The sequence below is a fragment of the Delphinapterus leucas genome, chromosome 2, assembly GCF_059928025.1.
Source record: "Delphinapterus leucas isolate spDelLeu-1000000601 "Yukka" chromosome 2, BTC_Dleu_Yukka2, whole genome shotgun sequence".
Taxonomy (NCBI): domain Eukaryota; kingdom Metazoa; phylum Chordata; class Mammalia; order Artiodactyla; family Monodontidae; genus Delphinapterus; species Delphinapterus leucas.
The window spans coordinates 19,340,829-19,362,198 of NC_143130.1; the positions used below are offsets into that span (position 1 = coordinate 19,340,829).

Sequence of the window (21,370 nt, forward strand, 5' to 3'; positions counted from 1 at the left end):
ATCTTTGTCGCCAGGTGCCTCTCACTCAGCTCACTGCTGCCTTAGGGAGCTGTTTTGCTGACGTCCTCGCGTTAGGAGCTCACCGATTCAACAAAGTCGCCCGAGCACCCACTGTGGATGCACAGCCCTCCAGAAGCCCCTGCTGCAGCCCCCGTGGATGATTACAACCAGCGAGCAGGAAATTACGGTGCAGGAGATGTGCCCCGGTGGGGAAGCAAAACCGCTTGGAGGCCCAGGACCAGGTATGACCCAGAGCAGGACACTGAGAACATGAGAGGCTGGGACCCAGAACCAGAAGATGACACGTGCCAGGCGGGAAATCTGTCGCCTTGTGGCGTCTGGCAGCTCACTGCCCACAGGGCTGGACTTCGGGGGGACAGCTGGGGCCCTTCCTGACTCAGGAGTAGACTACTCCCCATGTGGCTCTTTCCTGCAAGCCTTGGAGAACTATAGCCTGGTCCCAGGTTTTGGAAGATTGAGGAAGAAAGCAGGGCATTTCCAGTTAGGAGGAAATAACACAGATAATAAAATGGGATATTTGAATAGCCCATTCATTATTTCATGTGATCCTTACACCACCCACCAGGGTGGGAGTGGTATTATTACCATCCTCATCTTGTCAGGGAGGAAACTGAGGCTGGAGACATTCCATACGCTTACGTGGGCCTTGGGTTTGATTTTTATCCCTGAGGAGGAAATGGTGAACTTCCCTGGGAATGTTTTGTGTTGCACAGTAGCTGAGACTTGGGCTCTGGAGTGAGGACGTGGGTTCAAACCCCAGCTCTGCCACTTACTAGCTGTTATTTCACCTTGCGGGGCCTCAGTTTCCTCATCTGTCAAATGGGGCTAATAGTAATCCCCACCTGATAGGCTGTCCTGAGGACTGGGTGAACTAGGCACACATGCGGAGTTTAGAGTGCACAGTGCACAGTAAGTAAGACCAATAAACTCAAGCTAATACTGTCTCACTCCAGAGCACCCAGATCAGGGTACGGCCAGGAGTGGTGGAGAAGTGAGTCCCCATCCCTCAGCCTGGCTTGGGGCACGTGTCCCACACGTGTCCCAAGCCTCTCCTTGCTTCTCAAGTCAAGTCTAAGTGCGTAGCATCCTCAGGAGCCTCAGGACCGTTCTGAGCCCCCGGGGACTGCTGGAGACTCAGGTGGGCTGGGTGTCGGGGTCCCAGGAGCCGCCCACCAGGAGCCGAGAGACCTACCGGAGTCGGAGATGTCGTCCCAGTAGGGGGAGTCGAACTCATATTCCGCCTTGAGAATCTGCTCAAAGAGCTTGGAGTCATTTTCGTCATAGAAAGGAGGGTAGCCGCAGAGCCTGGAAGACGAGGATCTCTTGTGAGGATCTGAACCGGCTGAGGACCCAACACCATGTGGTGGCTTGACATCCTGCCTGGGAGGAAGAGCTGTCTTCCCTGGAGTGGAGGAAGCCTGCACCGTGTGCGCTACAGACACAATCTCAGCAAAGGACCCACACGTTCTCTGGGCACACGTGGCACAGAAGTAAAACTGTGACTTCACAGGTAGCTAAAAGGGTTAACCCTGGTGGCGCCTGAGGGTCAACACATCTTAACGCTTTGCACAGTATTCACCAGAGTCCTGCACGCCCTGAACACCTACCAGGCCGCCCTCTGTGTATAAACGTTATTGATCTTACTGCCTGGGATATGGTCCCTAATAGATGATGGGTTAGTGAAACAAACAAAATATATGTTTGGTATACATTTCAAGACCTTTCCATGTTCATTTTATTTAATAAATCATAAGAGGAAGAAAGGGAAATTTTATACACTTGAGTCACCAAATTGCCACAAGTGGCCCCAGACTGCAGAGCATCACCTCCCGTGCCCAGTTCAGGTATCTGGAAGGTTACAGCTTTGCCCATTAATATGCAGTAAGCAGAAGTTGACATAAATTTTAATACCATGACCCTTTTTCCACTGAACTGTTTCAAAGTTGATTTTTTTTTTTTTCCGATACGCGGGCCTCTCACTGCCGTGGCCTCTCCCGCTGCAGAGCACAGGCTCCAGATGCACAGGCCCAGCGGCCATGGCTCACGGGCCTAGCCGCTCCGCGGCACGTGGGATCCTCCCGGACCGGGTCACGAACCCGCGCCCCCTGCATCGGCAGGCGGACTCCCAACCACTGTGCCACCAGGGAAGTCCTCAAAGTTGATTTTTAAAAGATCATATGGGAATTCCCTGGGGGTCCAGTGGTTAGGATTTGGCGCTTTCATTGCCGAGGGCCTGGGTTTGATCCCTGGTTGGGGAACTAAGATCCTGCAAGACGCATGGCACGGCCAAAAAACATTTAAGAAAGAAAAAAAAAAAAGAGGATACTAGGATGTTGGTGCAAGAAACTTCTAGTTCTAGAGGTACTGACAGTCATAATAGAAGTAGGAATTTTTGTTAAATACCCCAAATACAATTCCTGCCATGAAATTGTGGGTTCTCACTCCCAGGTCTGCTACGGGCTCTGAGGTGACCTTTACCATTAAAGGCCAATGATGCATTTTTTGGACCAAAATGTCCTCATCTAAACACGAAGAGGCCAGACTAGAAAATTCCTAATATTCTTTCTGGCTTTAAGATGCTGTGGGTCCATGCTTCCTCCCCCAATTTGTTTGGCCGGTCCACGCTTGAGGCCCACGGCAGGCAGGCAGGGGCAGCCTCTGGTTGGGACTGGACATCGGGGAGGGGTGAGACTGAGGCTGCGGCCATAAGTGACGGACAGGGCAGAGGGTGAGGCTGGATTCTGGAAGGCCAAGCGCAAAGCTTGGATCACGCCAGATCTGTGTATAAGTGACGGACAGGGCAGAGGGTGAGGCTGGATTCTGGAAGGCCAAGTGCAAAGCTTGGATCACACCAGATCCGTGTATACAGTCCCTCATACAATCCTCATTTTAAAGGTAGAGAAACGGGGCTTCCCTGGTGGCGCAGTGGTTAAGAACTTGGTTCCGGGCCCGAGACAACCCACAGGGCGGCAGCAGCCACAGTGAGAGAGTCCCGCCCCCAGACGAGCCCTGAATCTTCCCACGCAGCCCAACTTTGTTCAAAGCACAGCTACAGCCTAGAGACCAGTTTAATGAGAACAAGTGAACGGGAATCAACAGACTCCAGGCCTTCGAGGGATTTAGGCTGCCAGCAAGTAAGAAATTTAATGAAGGTTCAAAACACAGCTTTTAGTACAAATTTTCAGCCGCTCCTGCCACCCTACACAGAATCACTGGTCGTGCTGCACAGGGGAACGGCCGATGACACTTTTAAAGGCTGTGAGACATTCTGTGGGCTGATAAGATTCAGAATCATCTATCTCTACAAGGTGGATTTAGGGGCTAAGTGCCTGGAAAATTTCATTTTTAAAGGTTTGCTCCTTTTGGCGAAGTAAAAGCCAGTGCTTCTGAAACAACGAAGCACATATTTCACTACCCAGGAAAGCCTGCAGCTGAGAGAGGGATATGGAAATGTTTCCCATAATGAGGATTTGGGCTACATGAAATGTGCATATTAGGAAAAGCAGACAGGGCAAAATGTTAGTTCATCTCGGAAAATAACGAAATTTTAGATGTGTGAGGTTTTTGTTTATTAACAACGGACTGTGTTTTACTTTACAGTTTGGCTTTCTTTTCAAGGAAAAAAAATCTTCAAGAAAATTCCAAGAAAGATTTAATCTTCTTGTGCCAATTTTCTTAAAGTAATCCTGATTTCTTCTGGTTTTAGCTCCTCTTTTGGGGGGGGGGAGTAAAGAACACTGTGTTTATGTGTCTGTACTGAGGATGGAAGGAAAGGAAACGGATGGAGTTTGGGGACTGAGTTAAAATTAAGACAGAACATTTTTAAATAAGGGCTGAAACAGAACAGAAGGCCAAGGAGAAGTTGTAAAACCTTCCTCAGATCTAGAAGGTTCACAGAGTTCCCTGGTCAGGCTATTTCGTGAGCAGGTTTGTGTGGTGGGTTCGATTAGGAGAAAGGACTTTGAGTTGTTTCTCTTTCCGTATACAGAATGCTGACTTCCGTGGTCCTGGATCACCCATTTGCAGATTTCATCTCTGTGTTCATATTTCACGTTATCAAACCATTTAAATAATCTACAGGTGATCTCACTGTGGGTTCTCAAAGACGATAAAGCCACTCCCAATTGTTCTAGGCCTAAAAGCCCATGGTTCAGAATAACATCTAAACTTGACAACCCAACAACAGATGGTCACGCCCAACACGGGCAACTCGCCTTCATGGGCTCATCCATCACATCCATCCCAGCCTCAGGATGGCCATCTAGGGAGAATGCTCCCACCTCCCGTCTTCCCTTTGCTGCTCAGTCTGCCATCTCATCTACCTTGGCACACTTACACAAACATACTACTAGATTCTAGTGTAGCTTCGACTGAGCACTTATTTGGGGTCAAAAACTGCACCAAGGCGCTTTGCTGTATTATCTCACTTAAACCTCACTCTCCCAGGCACTTCCCTGGCGGTCCAGTGGTTGGGACTCTGCATTTCCATTGCAGGGGGCATGGGTTCAATCCCTGGTCGGGGAACTAGATCCCACATGCCGTGTGGTGCGTGATGCGGCCAAAAAAAAGGATTAAAAAAAATAAAATTAAAAAAATATTAAAAAATACAAAAAAACGAAAACAAGAAACCCCTCACTCCCCCCGGAGGTGTGCTTCCCCAACACCTTCCCTGTGTCCTTCAGAGCCACCCTCCGCTCTGCTCTGTCCCCGGGAGGCTGACCTGTACAGAGGGTTGACTGAGGGTTGAACTCTCTGGCGTCTGGTAGGGGGTTGGCCAGTGGGGGCCCCGGGGGAGATGAGGGAGGAAGGAGGAAGTCAGGGCAGGGTGAGTGTTGCCCTGAGCCTTCCCATCCAGCGCTCAGGCTGGTTACAGCCCTGGGCTGAGGGCCAGGCTGCTCTCAAGGGAGGGGACTCTACCAGACTCCCTTGGGTGTGGTAACTGCTTTCTCCCTCCCCCAATCACCGAGGGTCTAAGGGTGCTTACGGCTCAGCTGCTATAAATCTCAAGGTCCTGGTGCTATTCCTTGTGGTCCCCTCACACCAGATCCGTGTATACAGTCCCTCATACAATCCTCATTTTAAAGGTAGAGAAACGGGGCTTCCCTGGTGGCGCAGTCGTTAAGAATCCGCCTGCCAAGGCAGGGGACATGGGTTCGAGCCCTGGTCCGGGAAGATCCCACATGCCGCGGAGCATCTAAGCCCATGCGCCACAACTACTGAGCCTGTACTCTAGAGCCCGCAAGCCACAACTACTGAGCCTGAGTGCTACAACTACTGAAGCCCACGCACCTAGAGCCCGTGCTCCACAACAAGAGGAGCCACTGCAATGAGAAGCCCGCACACCACAACTAAGAGCAGCCCATGCTCGTCACAACTAGAGAAACCCTCGCGCAGCAACGAAGACCCAACACAGCCAAAATTAAATAAATAAATTTATATTTTTAAAAAAAAGGCAGAGAAACTAACTTGCAGCAAAGTCAGGACGCCAGCCCTACCTGTCTGATTCCAGGTCTGTGTTCTTAACTGTTTTGCCTGTTCACTAAAGGAAAGGAGGCTTGAGAACTGAACCTTATGTTTCAGTCTTGACTTTGCATTCTCCCTGCAGGCCATTTCATTTGCCCACCGGTCCCTTCATCTGCAAACAGAACCTGGCGACTGGACGCTACTTCCCCAGCCTCATTTCCCACACTCTGGGTCTAGTAGCTAAGATGCTTGGGGTTGGTTTGCTGCCCACTGGGCACTTTTTGTTTCTGGACCAAGGTAAAGGTATGCACTCTACCTGGGCTGCCCTCCCCTGGCCCCTTCCATCGACTCTGGCACACCCCTGGAGACCGGCTGCCATGTTACTAGTAAGACCCAGTGCCCAGCTGCCAGGTGGTGTCGGTGCCCTGCTCTGTGTCCCCACGGCCGCGGACAGAGCTCCGTGGTGACACTTCCTACACTGCACGCTGCCCTGACCTGTCCACAAGCTCCTTAAGGCAGGACCGCGTCTTATGTCTTACTCTTGTCTTCGGATTTTCAGTGTCCAGCCCAGAGTCTACCCGTGGCAGATCCTGGGTAAATGTTTGGATGAACAAAGATGCTCTTGAAAAAGAGGCTTCATCGTTGGCTGTTGAGCCCCTGGATGAGCTCTGAAACAGAGACATGGATGACGGATGAAGGATAGCCCACCACTGCCCAGCCCAGGGAGCTGTCAAAGTTCCTACCTACCCCGACTCCTCCCTCCTGTACCTCACCCCTCTCAGGAGGTGGCAAAATAGCAATGCTCTGTGTCATTGACAGATGTTCCAGAAGAACCCAGTGTGCAGGGCCAGGTGCTGGGGGCAACCTGGCCTGTGTTTGTAGAGAGAATGCAATGGGTTATCTAAAATGCCACTTTCGTCTTGTGGACAAGGTTCATAAAGGAGGTTTTCCATGAAGAGCACTTCTAACATAAATGAATGTGAAAATTGGCCATGGCCAACCATGGCTGGTTCACCAGGGCACAGTTATTCTTGGCAAATGAAATGCTGTGATAGCATAAGAGCTCCTGCTGAGAGGTCCTGAGACTTGACTGTGGTAATTATGCTACATTAAGGGACGTTCTTCCTCCTTGCATGCCCTCGGCCATGTATATGTGTCCCTATAAAAATGGACACCTGCTGAAAAGATTTGCAAATAATGATCAGTTGTTACCTCTTTTCCCCTTTTATGTAACTTTATTATAATTCACCTCAATCTTCTATGTTCTTGCATATTTCTTGGACCTTTGAATTACAGATTTAAGGTTCTGCCTTTCCTTACGGCTTTTGGTACCAGAGAGACACAGAGAAGACGGGAAGGAGCTGGTATCAGAAGTGCTGGTAGGCAATGAGATGTCACCTGTTAGGACGGCTATTATCAGAAAAACAGAAGTTAACAAGTGTGGGGATGTGGAGAAAATGAAACTCTTGTGCACCGTTGGTGGGAATGCAAAATGGTGCAGCCAGTATGGAAAATGTTACGGAGGTTTCTCAAAAAATTAAAAATGGAACTACCATGTGATCCAGGAATCCCTCTTCTGGATATATTCCCAAAGGAAATGAAATCAGTGCCTTGAAGAGATATGCATGCTCCCATGTTCACTGCAGCATTATTCACTATAGCCAAGACATGAAAACAGTCTGTGTGTCCACTGATGGATAAATGGATAAAGGTGTAGACAGGGAAGCCATATAGGCAGGCGGCTGGCTTTGCAGCTGTGAGGAAGGTGGCTCTGAGGCAGAAGACAAGTTAGCAGCTGTGCTCCGGCAAAGGAAGGACAGGACGGCACAGGTGGTGGTAGTTGGATCGGGGGAACAGATTCTAGAAGAGTTCAGAGGGAAAGCCGGGAAGATCAGGTGATCAGCGGTGTGGAGAGGGAAGGCCAGGATGCCTCCCAGGTCCCCAGCATGGACACGGGGGCTGCCATCAACCGTGGTGGAGAACACAGGGGTAAGGGTGGGTCTGAGAGTGGCCCCGACACGTCACTGTGGCACCTGGCAATTAAAACTTCTCTTTTCAGTGGACATGGTTCCCCCTTGGGGAAGCAGCTCTGGGAAGTTGTGTCCTTACAGTTAGAAAATCAACACCTAATGTTCCACCCCAGCCTGGCTTCTGGAAAGACAGATGGCAGGAGCACGCTTGGGACCATTTTGGCCTGTCGGTGGGAGAGAAGGATGGAGAAAAGTGAACCTGGGTCTCTACTCAACCAAGTCCCACTATGGTCACATCCAGTAGCCTCTGTTCAGCCCTCTGCTCCACCACAGAGCTGCAAGGGGATGCAGAGGATAGAAAATCTGCTGTCCAGACCCTGTGGAACTCGGCAGGGCTGGGCAGAAGTTCAGGCCTGTCTCACTGACCCAGGGTAACTGCAAAATCAAGTAACACGTATAAGCAAGTTTTCTGACCACGTGAAATATACATCTTAAGTGCCCAAACATATGGCAAGTATTTTACATAAAAAGCATCTGAGCGCAACACTCCACACTGATGACTGAATCATCATTAGGAAACAGCAACCCAGATCTTGCCCTTTAGTCTAATTGGAAGAAGGGCTCTGAAGGTGAAGAGAGAAGTGATTTTTCAAGGGCAGGTGTGTTGCTGTTCTCTGAGGACTGACTTTGCTTTTGGACGAGTTTCATGATGTGGTTCCCTCATCCTGGGATTTAGAGAAATAAAGACACAGATTCAAATCCTGGCTCCAGCAAGTCCTGCTGGAGTGACTTAGGGGAAATTATATACTGTCTCCCGGTCTCAGGTTCCTTTGTGAAAGGAGGATAACAAGGCCCACCTTATAGAGAGATATTATAGCATATATAACATACACTATATACTAATCTATATTACATATGACACACACACATGGATTGATGGGTGGATACAGATAAAAGATATACCATTTGAAAGCGCCTGTCACACAACAATCACTATATACCAGCTGTCCACCCTTATCACCACTTCTTCTCTTTTCCATCCCACCAACTCCATCTCACTTTTCAGGCTCCTTCAGCTGAAATACTGTGAACTGGGACCCCGCTCAGCATCAGGAAGGCCAATGGGAGGGGGAGAGAACAGACGAGTCCTGAGGGACTCAGTTTACATTCTAAATGTGAAAACAAAGCAACATATTTTAAAATTTTCTAACTAGTCTCAGAATCACCCACGAATGACCACACATCCGGACCTAAACTTCTAAACTGCTCTGGAAGGGAAGGAGAGAGATGTTCCCTCTGGTCATGATTCTGTGCCCTGCGTGATGGATATGAGGATAGGATGTCCTGGAGACCTGCTTTTCAACCTTAATCTTTGTGGGCTGGTATTTCCAAGCATCTTGCCAAGGAGCCCTCAATTCTAGGAAGAGCTCAAGCTTCCCTGAGAACACTTACTCAAAGGTATATTTGTGAAGAAAGGATATTTTTATGCAATTGAGCAAAACAACAAACCTGCACGTATATTGCAAACCAGAGGAGCCACATAGGGCCCACCCAGGCCCAATGGGTCTCTGAAAAAGACAAAATCAATCAAATCTGGGCATCCCTCCTCTGGATGCTAGTCTGTTGGATATGTAACAACCACTGGACAGCCACCAGCTGTCAGTAGTTATTCAACAAGTGTGTATTGGATGAATGTCTGGGACCCCATACTAAGGAATCTGGGTTGTATTTGTCCTACTCTGGTTAATAGGACAGACTTTTAAAAATAATAAAATAAAGCAAAGCATTTTAAGCTGACAAATCTCTGGCAATTAGCTGCAAAGCCCAGCAAAATAGATTTCAGCGTATTATTCGGATTTATAGACCAGAATGACCAATGAGACCCGAATGTTTACAAAAATGTAATGCAATTACTTCAGCAACTAGAGATTTGATTATGTGCATGCCAGAGCTTTCTCCTTACAAACTTGGAAGAGACAAGGGAAGGTTCACGTATTAGAACGACATGCAGGCTGACTTCAGCAAGGCATCGCTGGTGAAATGCAATGGATAAATGTCCCACGTCACCCCTGAGATTTGGTTAATACGTTGAACGCTGAGAGGGAGGAAGCAGATCAGGCAAAGACCTAGAGGAGGAAGGAAAGGGACACTGGAAGGTAGACGGGAAACACATCCCTTAGAAAGTTTATACACACCGGAGCTGAAGACTGGGAGCCAGGCAGGAGGGGAAGCAGAACAAACACTTCCCCAAGCGTGAGAAGTTACCAGCATACTCCACTTGGAGTAAAATAGTTTAAAAAAATTCTGTACACAGTAAAGGGTTAGGCTGGACAAGACATCACGCAAAGCTGCTGTGTTGTGATCCAGGGTTCTACTTCCAAGTGTATAACTTTTTGATTCTTGCATCAGCCAAACGGACAGCGCCTCCAGGAAGTCTGGGGGATGAGCGCAGAGGCCCCACGCCTCCTCCTGCAGGTGAGGTACAACTGAAGGAGGTTCGGACAAACCCACTTCCGACTCAGCTCCCGCTGACAGTGGATCGGAGGGCTTGGTGGGGAGGAGAGGGTGAGTGAGGGGAGCATCCAACAGCTGGGATGTTGTGTTAGGAGAAACACAGCGAGACTTTCAGCAGAGTGATGGACCTGCACCAAGGGGTGCAGACATCCAGTCTGGAGGCACTTAACATGCGCACTAACTGATGGTTCTGAACCCCGGCGGATTCCCAGCTCGACTTTTGCATCTAGACTTTGCTTTTTTTGTTGTGGGGCTCTTGCTCCCTCCCTCCCTCCTCCATCCCCGCAGCGTCCTTCTCTCTCACATTCTGCTTGGGAAGCAGTTATGAATCTGTGCAGACTAACAGCCGCGCTTGGGAGATGCCGTGGTACCTCCATCCTGTTGGCCTTGGCTTTATTTTATTTTTTTTGGTTATCTACCTGATTTATTAGCAATAGTTTGATGAAATCAATGGGAAAGTTAATAAGCCTAAGGAAAGTAGACTCAAGCCTCTTATATATAATATATAATCCCTCCAAAACTCCTCCCCACCCAGGCCTTCCCTCATAAAAAAGTCATAAAAATACGTAAAGCCATAAAGTATTAGGGGAAAATTTTTTTTTATAAATCCTCCTAGGGTGGGAAAGGCTCTTAAAAATATGAACTAAATTAAAAATTGATACATTAACTATATAAATATTTTAAACACCATAAACAATGTAAAAAAATGACAGTTGGAAAAAACTCACTTGTAAGACATATACAGCCAATTTCCCTAATCCACTCCCCCTGAATTTTTAAAATCACTAATAAAATTAAACATTTAGAAGAAAAACAATTTACAATAAAATGTGTCAAAATCTACTAAAATGGTCTTAGGGATTAAAAATGGAAGGAACCCATAAACATAAAGAGAACGAGAGAAGAGACAAAGCAGGCAAGAAGTATTAAATAAATTTTAGAAGCTGGAAAGTGCCTACATGAAGGAAAGTAAAGAAGCAGAACTATTTTCCCTGTGCAACCTTAGAGAGGCTAGGGTGCATGGCAAGACCAAAAAAAAAAAAAGTTTTGCTATCAGCCTACGTAAGAACTCAAACCCTGAGATCTCCCCCCAACTCTACATAGCCAGAGTCATGCAAAACTTAAAAATTTTTGCTAGTGTGCACACACACATTCACAACAATGAGTTTTCAATTTGGAGAGTTAATTCTAAATAATATATTTTCAAGTCTTTATAATCAATAGCGTTAGGTAACAAGGAAACACCATCGTATGGCTTCACATGGTCATCAAAGATTCTGTGACAAATCTACTTTCATCCCTTCCACACTACCCAGTAGTCCAGGGGAAACATGTGAGCTGGACAAAAAGCATTTTTGTTACACCTACAACTGTCACTTTCTGGATCAATCACATCACATGCTCCTTTGTTCTTAGAAAACAAGAGAACTGGACTAGAAAATCTTCTCCTGGACTAATATTTTACCCTAAAAGGATGTTTCAAAGCTAAAGCTAAATTTATGAAAATTTTAAATTTGTCTTCAAAGATCAGTCGCAGCATTATTGCCATGTGCATATGCTGAGTCCTCCTTGGGGAGAAAAAACCAAAACCTGCCAAATTATGAACTCCACCTTCAGACATTCCAACAAATATTTTAAAAAAAGAAGTCAGGGCTTCCCTGGTGGTGCAGCGGTTGAGAGTCCGCCTGCCGATGCAGGGGACAAGGGTTCGAGCCCTGGTCTGGGAAGATCCCACGTGCCGCGGAGCAACTAGGCCGTGAGCCACAACTGCTGAGCCTGCGCGTCTGGAGCCTGTGCTCCGCAACAAGAGAGGCCGCGATAGTGAGAGGCCCGCGCACCGCGATGAAGGGCGGCCCCCGCTTGCCACAGCTGGAGAAAGCCCTCGCACAGAAGCGAAGACCCAACACAGCCATAAATAAATAAATTAATTAATTTTAAAAAAGTCAAATACAGAATTCAGACCATGCAACAATGTCTTTTATTGTGTATGGGTTTTTAAAATTATTTCTGCAATCTCTCCATACACAGGCAAAAAAAGTATTGTTTTGCGTATTGGAACTTGCAGACCTGATCACTGCATAGAGAAGGGAAAATTATCCCTACAACACGCTTACCCAGGAGGCCAATTCATCTGCCAACCTCCAAGAACATGGAGATGAACGTGACAGACAGACTGTCCCCCATCTGAACCTTCATTCGCCACCACTCGATAACGCTTCTTCAGGCCCAGATCCGCAGCACATTTCTTGCCAACAATCATTAAATGTCCAAGAAGACTTTCACCGTCATCTGCTGTCGAAGGAATCGGGGATGTATGTTTCTTGGGTATCACCAGAAAATGTGTTGGTGCTTGAGGGGAAATGTCGTGGAAAGCAAGACACCGGTCATCCTCATAAATGATTTTGGCTGTGATTTCCTTGCGAATGATCTTCCCGAAGATCGTGTTGCCACCAGGCCGGGCGGCCTGAGCCTTGGAGATCTCATCTGCCATCTCGGCCTCCCTCCCGCGCGGCCGGCCGGGGAGAAGCTGCCCTTGGCTTTTGGTTGAACTTTTCACTTGTCCCCGGGCCTCCGATGGCTCTCTCCCAAGGCACTTCTGAGGATGATTAGAAACTGCTTGCATTCTCAGAGGGGCATCCCTGGAAGTGCACTGTGAGAGCACAGCAAGGTGATCGGAAGCCGGAAAGCGGTCTTGTGTGTTGCCCGACTCCGGTGCACCTGTACTTGGCACTGAATCATGGGCTCCCGGTCCCTCCATCTGAACCACCTCCACGAGTGTTTCCGGACTTGCTGGTGTGAACTGGTACCTCTCCGCTTCCCACCTCCATCTCTTCCCCTCCCGGGCACAAACCCTGCTCAGACTGAGTGGTCTGAGTTCATGACTCTTGTTACTACAGCTCCTGGCAAGCTGACCATTTCCCTCTCTGTGCCCCCTTTGGTTTTTTAACTATCTCTGTACTGCCTCTCTTCCGTCTCTGTGCTGTGGTGCTACATTCCAGACGGTAAATCTTTTAAAACATAATAAAAGCCTCTTTTGATTCTTTCATTTTGCTCGGTGCGGTGCTAGACGAATTCAACATCCTGATATTCAGAGATTATATTTTTCCCATTACTAAGTGTTGGTGATATATATTTATTTATTTTTGGCTGCATGGGGTCTTCCTTGCTGTGCGCGGGCTTTCTCTAGTTGCAGTGAGTGGGGGCTACTCTTCGTTGTGGTGCGCGGGCTTCTCACTGTGGTGGCTTCTCTTGTTGCGGAGCACGGGCTCTAGGCGCACGGGCTTAGTTGCTCCGCGGCATGTGGGATCTTGCCGGACAAGGGCTTGAACCCATGCCCCCTGCACTGGCAGGCGGATTCCTAACCACTGTGCCACCAGGGAAGTCCCAAGTGTTGGTAATATATAAGTTCAAAGCCGGATCAAACCTTCCAAGTTATATTTTAAAAATTATGTCTCAAATTGAATGGGACATCTTTTATCAAACACAGTAAGCACATCATCTCCTTAGATAATTGGGTCTTGGAGGAGAAACCATCGACCTCCCCTGCCTGACAGCCTTGCTGATATTTGAAGACAGTACTTCCAAGCCCAGATCACCGTACACCGCTCTTACGGAGCCTTCCTCAAGTCCTGGGCAGGGTTCACATCTCTCCCCTGGGAACTCACCCTGCTCTTGCCTCCCATCTCTGTGACAGCCAGCAAGACTGGATTGTAAGTTATCTGTTTACTGTCTGTCGCCACAGTAGCGACTCTGTGGCCAGGCAGCAATGAATCCAGCTCAGCAGCCCCATGAGATTGCCGGGCACATATTAGGATCAATAAGTGTTAGTTAAGTGAGTGAATGTCAATCCCCTGCCTTCCACTCTCCAGGCTAAATATCCCGATGCATTTAGATACTTAAATGACAGTTTCCAGGAGATGATGCTTTACATGAAATGTTTTTCCATTTGGCCTGAGGCGGCACCATTCAGTGTGTAAAAGGAGCCATTCCCTTCCTGCTTCTCCCACTGGGTGCCCTCTCTACCTGGGGCTTTGCAAAGACAAAGGCACAGATACGGGTGGATTCCACCCTCCGTGAGGTCACCGGCAGGAAGCTGCTCCCACCACCACGGAAGATGCAGAACTTCTTCACCTCAGTGACACGGCTGGTAAAATTTCCTCCATCACCCTGTGCCCGTCCCTGCACTCACTTTTTGAAACCAGGGAGTATTTTATGTTGGGCTCTTTCCTAAGGGTTAGAGGTGAACCAACTGTCAACAGACAACCAACCGTCTTTCTTCCAAAGCAGCGAAGAGAGGGTCACAGGCCCATCAACAAAGCTGAAATATGGTCAAGCAGGACTTGTAAACAAAAGGCGTTTAGGCAGCCACAGGGTCCACTCAGTATAGACTATGGCGGGGGACGGGGGGAGAACTGGGTATCTTTCTGAAAACCCTCAGAAAGCAGCCATACTGAAATGCAGTTGGTGAAGTAAAATCCGTGAACCCGTGAATTATAACCAACCATCAACGCCTGCTAAAACAAAAACGGTGAGGCTGGAATGACAAAGGAAGGGCGGCAGGGTAGTGGCTGGTCTTCAAGGCAGGAGGAAGGAGCAGCCGGTGTATGAACTGTCTGTGCGCACCACTCTGACCGGCCGATGTGCACACCTGTGCGCTTTGTCAGAAGTCACCTTTGGGAGAGAAAGGTGACCTGGAGCCCATGACAGCCTTTATGAAAACACCCAAGGCCATCCAACTCCATCCAACTCCACTGCTCTGATCCCTCATTCACTAAAGAAATTCCCCATTTGAATTTGCTTTCTCCTGGAGCTTTTCTCCCGGAACTTGCTAGTTTGATGACGTGCATATCCTACGAACTCACAGGGCATGCCTCTCATTAGGATTTAATAAATGGACACTCTAATTGTGTGTGTGTTTTTTTAATCTCTTTGGAGTCTGGCTAGTGTGAATCAGTTCACTGGGATCACCTGAGCAAGATGAAGCAACAGATCTGATTTCGTTTCTAAACGTCTAAAGCCAAAGTTCAGACCGTGAACCCATGGCGGCCTGAATGCGGCTATGTGTCCCACTCTGCTGTAGCATATGAATATAAGATGACTGCTGCCTGCTGACAATGCCAGTCCATTGTTCCTGTTAGTGTTAACCACCCTCATACTGAGAGTACTAGTAACAACCATCACAATACCCCAGGCTTGGATGTTCACTGGGGTTCAGTAATTACACCGCATTCTCGCCTGCTGAAGCTTGGGTTCATGCCACCTCCCTGGGACATATGTATCCATAAAGAGGCAGCTGTCAGTGGTGGAAAGAATGGTGACTACTTTGGTGACGAGCATCCATTGTCTCAGAAAATGGATGTAGCATGCGGGTTAAGCATTCTTAGTTCCATTCTTACAAAGCTAATTATGCTCTGTACATTGGCCAATTTAGTTCTGTGACCTAGTTTAGAAAACTGAACCATGTAGGCGGCCAGTCAGAAAGTAAGGGTGTGACCAAAAGTATTTGCCTGGGATTTCCTCTAGGCAGAGAGGTCACAGGTCACAGCATGGGTAAGTACCCTCACCACCCACGGAAAGTCCACCCTAACCATCCAGCCTGCCCTAATGCCCTAATCTCCTTAAGATCTCAGTTTTTATACCAGCAAACATTCACCATGTTTCTCCACAACATGTTGTATCCCTGGGCAGGATGTAGGCAAGTGATCATTCAACAATCTCCTTGAATTTGTCAGTAGAAAGGCAGCCTACACGGAATCACAAGATCGAGTTTGGACAATGAGATGCTGATTCTCATCTTGAGTGGGGAACTTTATTTCCTTGGAACTTGGGCTATCTTGGCTGAGCCAACCTCATCAGCCTGGACACCAGCAGATTCATCACGGTGTCCAGCCCACTCCATCCTCAATCCTTCCCAGCAGCTTAGGCTACTCAGGCAAAGATGTGTTTTGCAGGCCCTGATCCCCAACGGAAGATTCCTGGGCAGGGTAAGGACCTATCAAAAGGGTTTGAAAAACATGAGTCTCCTTGTTAGGAAAAGATATCTCTCCTGCCAAATGATGGATAACAGAAATGAGTGTGGAGATCCAAAGAGAACCAATTCATCAAGGACCTGCACTGACAAGATGAGGAATGTTTGCATGGCACACGGAGAGGAGAAAATGCAGTGTCTGTCACAGCCACCGTTGCTGCAACCTGATATCTCAGTGTGACAGGTTTATCAAAGGAAAATAATACCGCTGCACCCCCCAAATGGCAGAGACTAATCTCTTTCCCATTACAGGTGATGTGAAGAATGAGAGGCTCTGCACGGATCCCCAGGGGATAGCCGGCTTCCCCTGTGTGCTTCCTATTGGTCACGACCCACTCAGCAGCCTTCCTCACCAGTCTTCAGATCCAGGATGGGATGGGAAGACCGGGCACAGAGAATCCGTGGGAAGTAGCCAGAGTCTGAGGCTGAGGTCCACGAGTTCTAGCTTCCGACACTAGTTCAACCTGGAGCCAGCCTTGTGCTGGGAACACCAACCCGGCCAGAGTCTTTCACAGAATATTTTCATCAGTCCTCAAACATGCCTCAGGCACCCCTGTTCCTGTGCCTGCATCCCTCCCCTGGTTGGGATGCTAACCTCTAGCTTCTCTGCTTATGTTAGACTTTTCCAACCTTCTAGACATCATTGGAATAGCGGTGCCCCCTTCCTGAATACTCCCATCCTCCTCAATGGTGGCTTCATCCTAGAAACTCCTAGAGCTGTACACAAGCCTTGTTGTCACTCAGTCTACTTAGGAAGCTACTTGTCCCGCCGTATACATCGTTAGTGCTCTGATGAGAGGCATCATGTCTTTGTCATCTTGATTACCTTTAGCACCTACTGCAGTACCTGGAATAGAGAATGGACTCAAGAAATGCCCGTTGTGGACACTGATAATGGATGATTTTTCTTTTTTCTTTTTGGTTGCACCGTGCAGCATGTGGAACTTCCCCAACCAGGGATCGAACCTGTGCCCCCTGCAGTGGAAGCGTGGGGTCTTAACCACTGGACCGCCCGGGAAGTCCAATGATAATGATGAATTTGAGACCAGTGGTTCTCCAGGCATAGACCTATTATGTAGCAATTTATATCTAGGATTTGGCCTTTCACTCATAAGGATCTGAACATCTTGGAAGGCACAAATGAGATGTCCAAAGTCCATTCATTCCCTGCTTGAGACTCTCAGGGCTCTGGAAGGCACCAAGGAAGACAAAAACCCAGGCTGCCATTTTGAAATCTGACACAATCATGACATCAACCTGAGACTAATCCCTGGGGTAAAGCTACTGGTGACCAGGTAACCGTCAAGTTTATGTTTATCAAGTTTGTACTTAAAATAGAAACAGAGAAATACAGTATTTCTTTGCTTGATGCTCTACGTGACCCCAACCAAATATTGTATTGTACACTGCAATGATAAGGATTTGGATGTCCTACTGCTCAGATCATACCCAGATTTATACCTCCACACGTGCTTACACTAGTCAGTGGGTATCCCAAAGGCGTCTCAAGTTCAACATGCCCAAAATGAAATTCTTGATCTCACCTACCCCCTAAACTTGTTCCTACACCACTCTCCTAGCCATCTGCCCCAAACTTGGGTTTATCCTTGAAACATCCCTCTCCTTCATTCTTCAAATCCGAAGTATATCTACCACTCCTACTCCATCCCTGCCTCACTGGTAGAAGCAACCATTACCACTCATCTGACCTAAGCCTCTGAACCAGTCTCCACACTCCACTTCCGCTCTGTCCGATCCCTTGTTCACAGAGTAGCCAGAATAACACTCGAGTGAAAATAAGATCACATCACACCTCTGGTCAACCCTTCTTTGGCTTCCCACTACACTTGGGTTAAAACCTAAGCTTTCTTTCAGGTCTCTCCTTCCTCTGGCTCTTGCTGATATCCTCCTGTCTTGGTACTCCAACCATGTTGGCCTTCTGACATTTTCCTACCTATGGGCCATGGCGGACATGGCTCGTTACCTCCTGCAAATCCAATTCCTGCCTTCTTCCTCACTAGCAGCACTGTGATTTCATTCAAGGGTGCACTGCACTGTCATACGAACATTTGATATCATTGTTATTATAAAGTGGGTGCCATGCCCAACCTGAAGCATCCATGTTTTAAGGGGAATTTGCTGTCATACTTTCACTAAGCTTCAGTCAACCAAACCATTTACTATGGACTGACTTTTGTAATCCAAATTCATATGCTGAAACCCTACCCCCCCAACATGATGGTGTTTGGAAATGCTCCTTTGAGAGGTAATTAGGTTTAGATGAGGTCATGGGGGTGGGGCCCCCATGATGGAATTAGTGCCCTTATAAGAAGAGATACCAGAGAGCTTTCTCTCTCTCTCTCTCTCTCTACCATGTGAGGACACAGCAAGAAGGTGGCCATCTGCAAGCCAGGAAGAGGGTTCTCACCAAGAACCAAACCAGCTGGCACCCTGACCTTGGACTTCTAGCCTCCAGAACTGTGAGAAATAAATGTCAGTTAGTTAAGCCACCCAGTCTGTGGTATTTTGTTAGAGCAGCAGGAGCTGACTAAGGCACCACTGCTTGGTTTTAAACTGCTTATCCCAATAATGCAGTACATACCTCCTCATAGGTGTACTGATATATCATACCCCGATGCCAAGAGTTCAGGGAGATAATTATATACACAATTATAGAATACAAAGGGAATCTATAGACATTAGTGCAGATCAGAGCAGTGGTTCAAGATTCAGGACAGACATAATGGAACAAATAAGCAGAAGGCCAGATAAGGGCTATTTTGTTTTGCTTAGCCCCATGGAAGATTTCTGTAGATAACACCCGCTTTGGTGCTTTGCTAGAAGGGGACTGGCTTATCATTCATTTCTCTAAGTCTTTCACAGTCAAGTTGGGTGAGTATAAGAATTTTAGTCGAGGGTTTAGGGAGCCAGGTAAATAACACAGGGCCCATGGCCAGTATCTGCTCACCCAGGACCCTCCAATATGGTATGCAAAATTGTGTGAGTGTGAATTTATTAGGGAAGAGGGTCCACAGCTTTCATTAGATTCTCAAAAGGGTCCGTAACCCACCTCCCCACCAAAAAAGGATGAAACCACTGCAGAAGATGGCCAACGTGACCTGGAACTGAAAGCATTCTCTAGGTGCAGTGTGTTAGTTTTGCAGCTCAGATGAACCTGGCTTTTACCTAATTCCATAGGTGGGAGCCCTACAGGCCAAATATATTATAATGGATAAATTCTCCTGTGAAAATGACAAGAATCTACAGGAGCTGTCAGCTAAATCCTCACTCAACTGTAAAAGCTGCCCAGTTGAATGTATACTGTAGAAAGACCATTTGCCTCTCAAATAATGAGACAAAGCCAATACAGGGGGGACATTTCCAGCATTCCCTGAGGATGCCACTGTCAGACCTTTCTCCCATCACAATCCCTCATAGCCTTTTTTTTTTTTTTTAACATCTTTATTGGAGTATAACTGCTTTACAATGGTGCGTTAGTTTCTGCTTTATAAAAAAGTGAATCAGTTATACATATACATATGTTCCCATATCTCTTCCCTCTTGCGTCTCCCTCCCTCCCACTCTCCCTATCCCACCCCTCCAGGCGGTCACAAAGCACCGAGCTGATCTCCCTGTGCTATGCGGCTGCTTCCCACTAGCTATCTACCTTACGTTGGGTAGTGTATATATGTCCATGCCTCTCTCTCGCTTTGCCACAGCTTCCCCTTCCCCCTCCCCATATCCTCAAGTCCATTCTCTAGTAGGTCTGTGTCTTTATTCCTGTCTCACCCCTAGGTTCTTCATGACATTTTTTTTTCCTTAAATTCATATATATGTGTTAGCATACGGTATTTGTCTTTCTCTTTCTGACTTACTTCACTCTGTATGACAGACTCCAGGTCTATCCACCTCATACAAATAGCTCAATTTCGTTTCTTTTTATGGCTGAGAAAAATTCCACTGTATATATGTGCCACATCTTCTTTATCCATTCATCCGATGATGGACACTTAGGTTGTTTCCATCTCTGGGCTATTGTAAATAGAGCTGCAATGAACATTTTGGTACATGACTCTTTTTGAATTATGGTTTTCTCAGGGTATATGCCCAGTAGTGGGATTGCTGGGTCATATGGTATTTCTATTTGTAGTTTATTAAGGGACCTCCATACTGTTCTCCATAGTGGCTGTACCAATTCACATTCCCACCAGCAGTGCAAGAGTGCTCCCTTTTCTCCACACCCTCTCCAGCATTTATTGTTTCTAGATTTTTTGATGATGGCCATTCTGACTGGTGTGAGATGGTATCTCATTGTAGTTTTGATTTGCATTTCTCTAATGATTAATGATGTTGAGCATTCTTTCATGTGTTTGTTGGCAGTCTGTATATCTTCTTTGGAGAAATGTCTATTTAGGTCTTCTGCCCGTTTTTGGATTGGGTTGTTTGTTTTTTTGTTATTGAGCTGCATGAGCTGCTTATAAATTTTGGAGATTAATCCTTTGTCAGTTGCTTCATTTGCAAATATCTTTTCCCATTCTGAGGGTTGTCTTTTGGTCTTATTTATGGTCTCCTTTGCTGTGCAAAAGCTTTGAAATTTTGTTAGGTCCGATTTGTTTTTATTTCCATTTCTCTAGGAGGTGGGTCAAAAAGGATCTTGCTGTGATTTATGTCATAGAGTGTTCTGCCTATGTTTTCCTCTAAGGGTTTGATAGTTTCTGGCCTTACATTTAGGTCTTTAATCCACTTTGAGCTTATTTTTGTGTATGGTGTTAGGGAGTGATCTCATCTCATACTTTTACATGTACCTGTCCAGTTTTCCCAGCACCACTTATTGAAGAGGCTGTCCTTTCTCCACTGTACATTCCTGCCTCCTTTATCAAAGATAAGATGACCATATGTGCGTGGGTTTATCTCTGGGCTTTCTATCCTGTTCCATTGATCTATCTTTCTGTTTTTGTGCCAGTACCATACTGTCTTGATTACTGTAGCTTTGTAGTATAGTCTGAAGTCAGGGAGCCTGATTCCTCCAGCTCCATTTTTCGTTCTCAAGATTGCTTTGGCTATTCGGGGTCTTTTGCGTTTCCATACAAATTGTGAAATTTTTTGTCCTAGCTCTGTGAAAAATGCCAGTGGTAGTTTGACAGGGATTGCATTGAACCTGTAGATTGCTTTGGGTGGTAAAGTCATTTTCACAATGTTGATTCTTCCAATCCAAGAACATGGTATATCTCTCCATCTATTTGTATCACCTTTAATTTCTTTCATCAGTGTCTTATAATTTTCTACATACAGGTCTTTTGTCTCCTTAGGTAGGTTTATTCCTAGATATTTTATTCTTTTTGTTGCAATGGTAAATGGGAGTGTTTTCTTTATT

General features: G+C 46.9%; 1 protein-coding gene and 1 pseudogene across 1 annotated transcript in view; both read right to left on the bottom strand.

Moving 5' to 3' along the window:
- The window catches only part of CAMK1D (calcium/calmodulin dependent protein kinase ID), a 417,159-nt gene that overhangs the window by 13,810 nt on the left and 381,979 nt on the right, over window positions 1-21,370 (bottom strand). Inside the window, exon 7 of the mRNA XM_022580319.2 lies at window positions 1,214-1,326. Coding sequence (XP_022436027.1) covers window positions 1,214-1,326 — 113 coding nt within the window. The remainder of the gene's footprint in view (window positions 1-1,213; window positions 1,327-21,370) is intronic.
- On the bottom strand, window positions 8,102-20,863 carry LOC149749960 (adenosine 5'-monophosphoramidase HINT1 pseudogene; annotated as a pseudogene).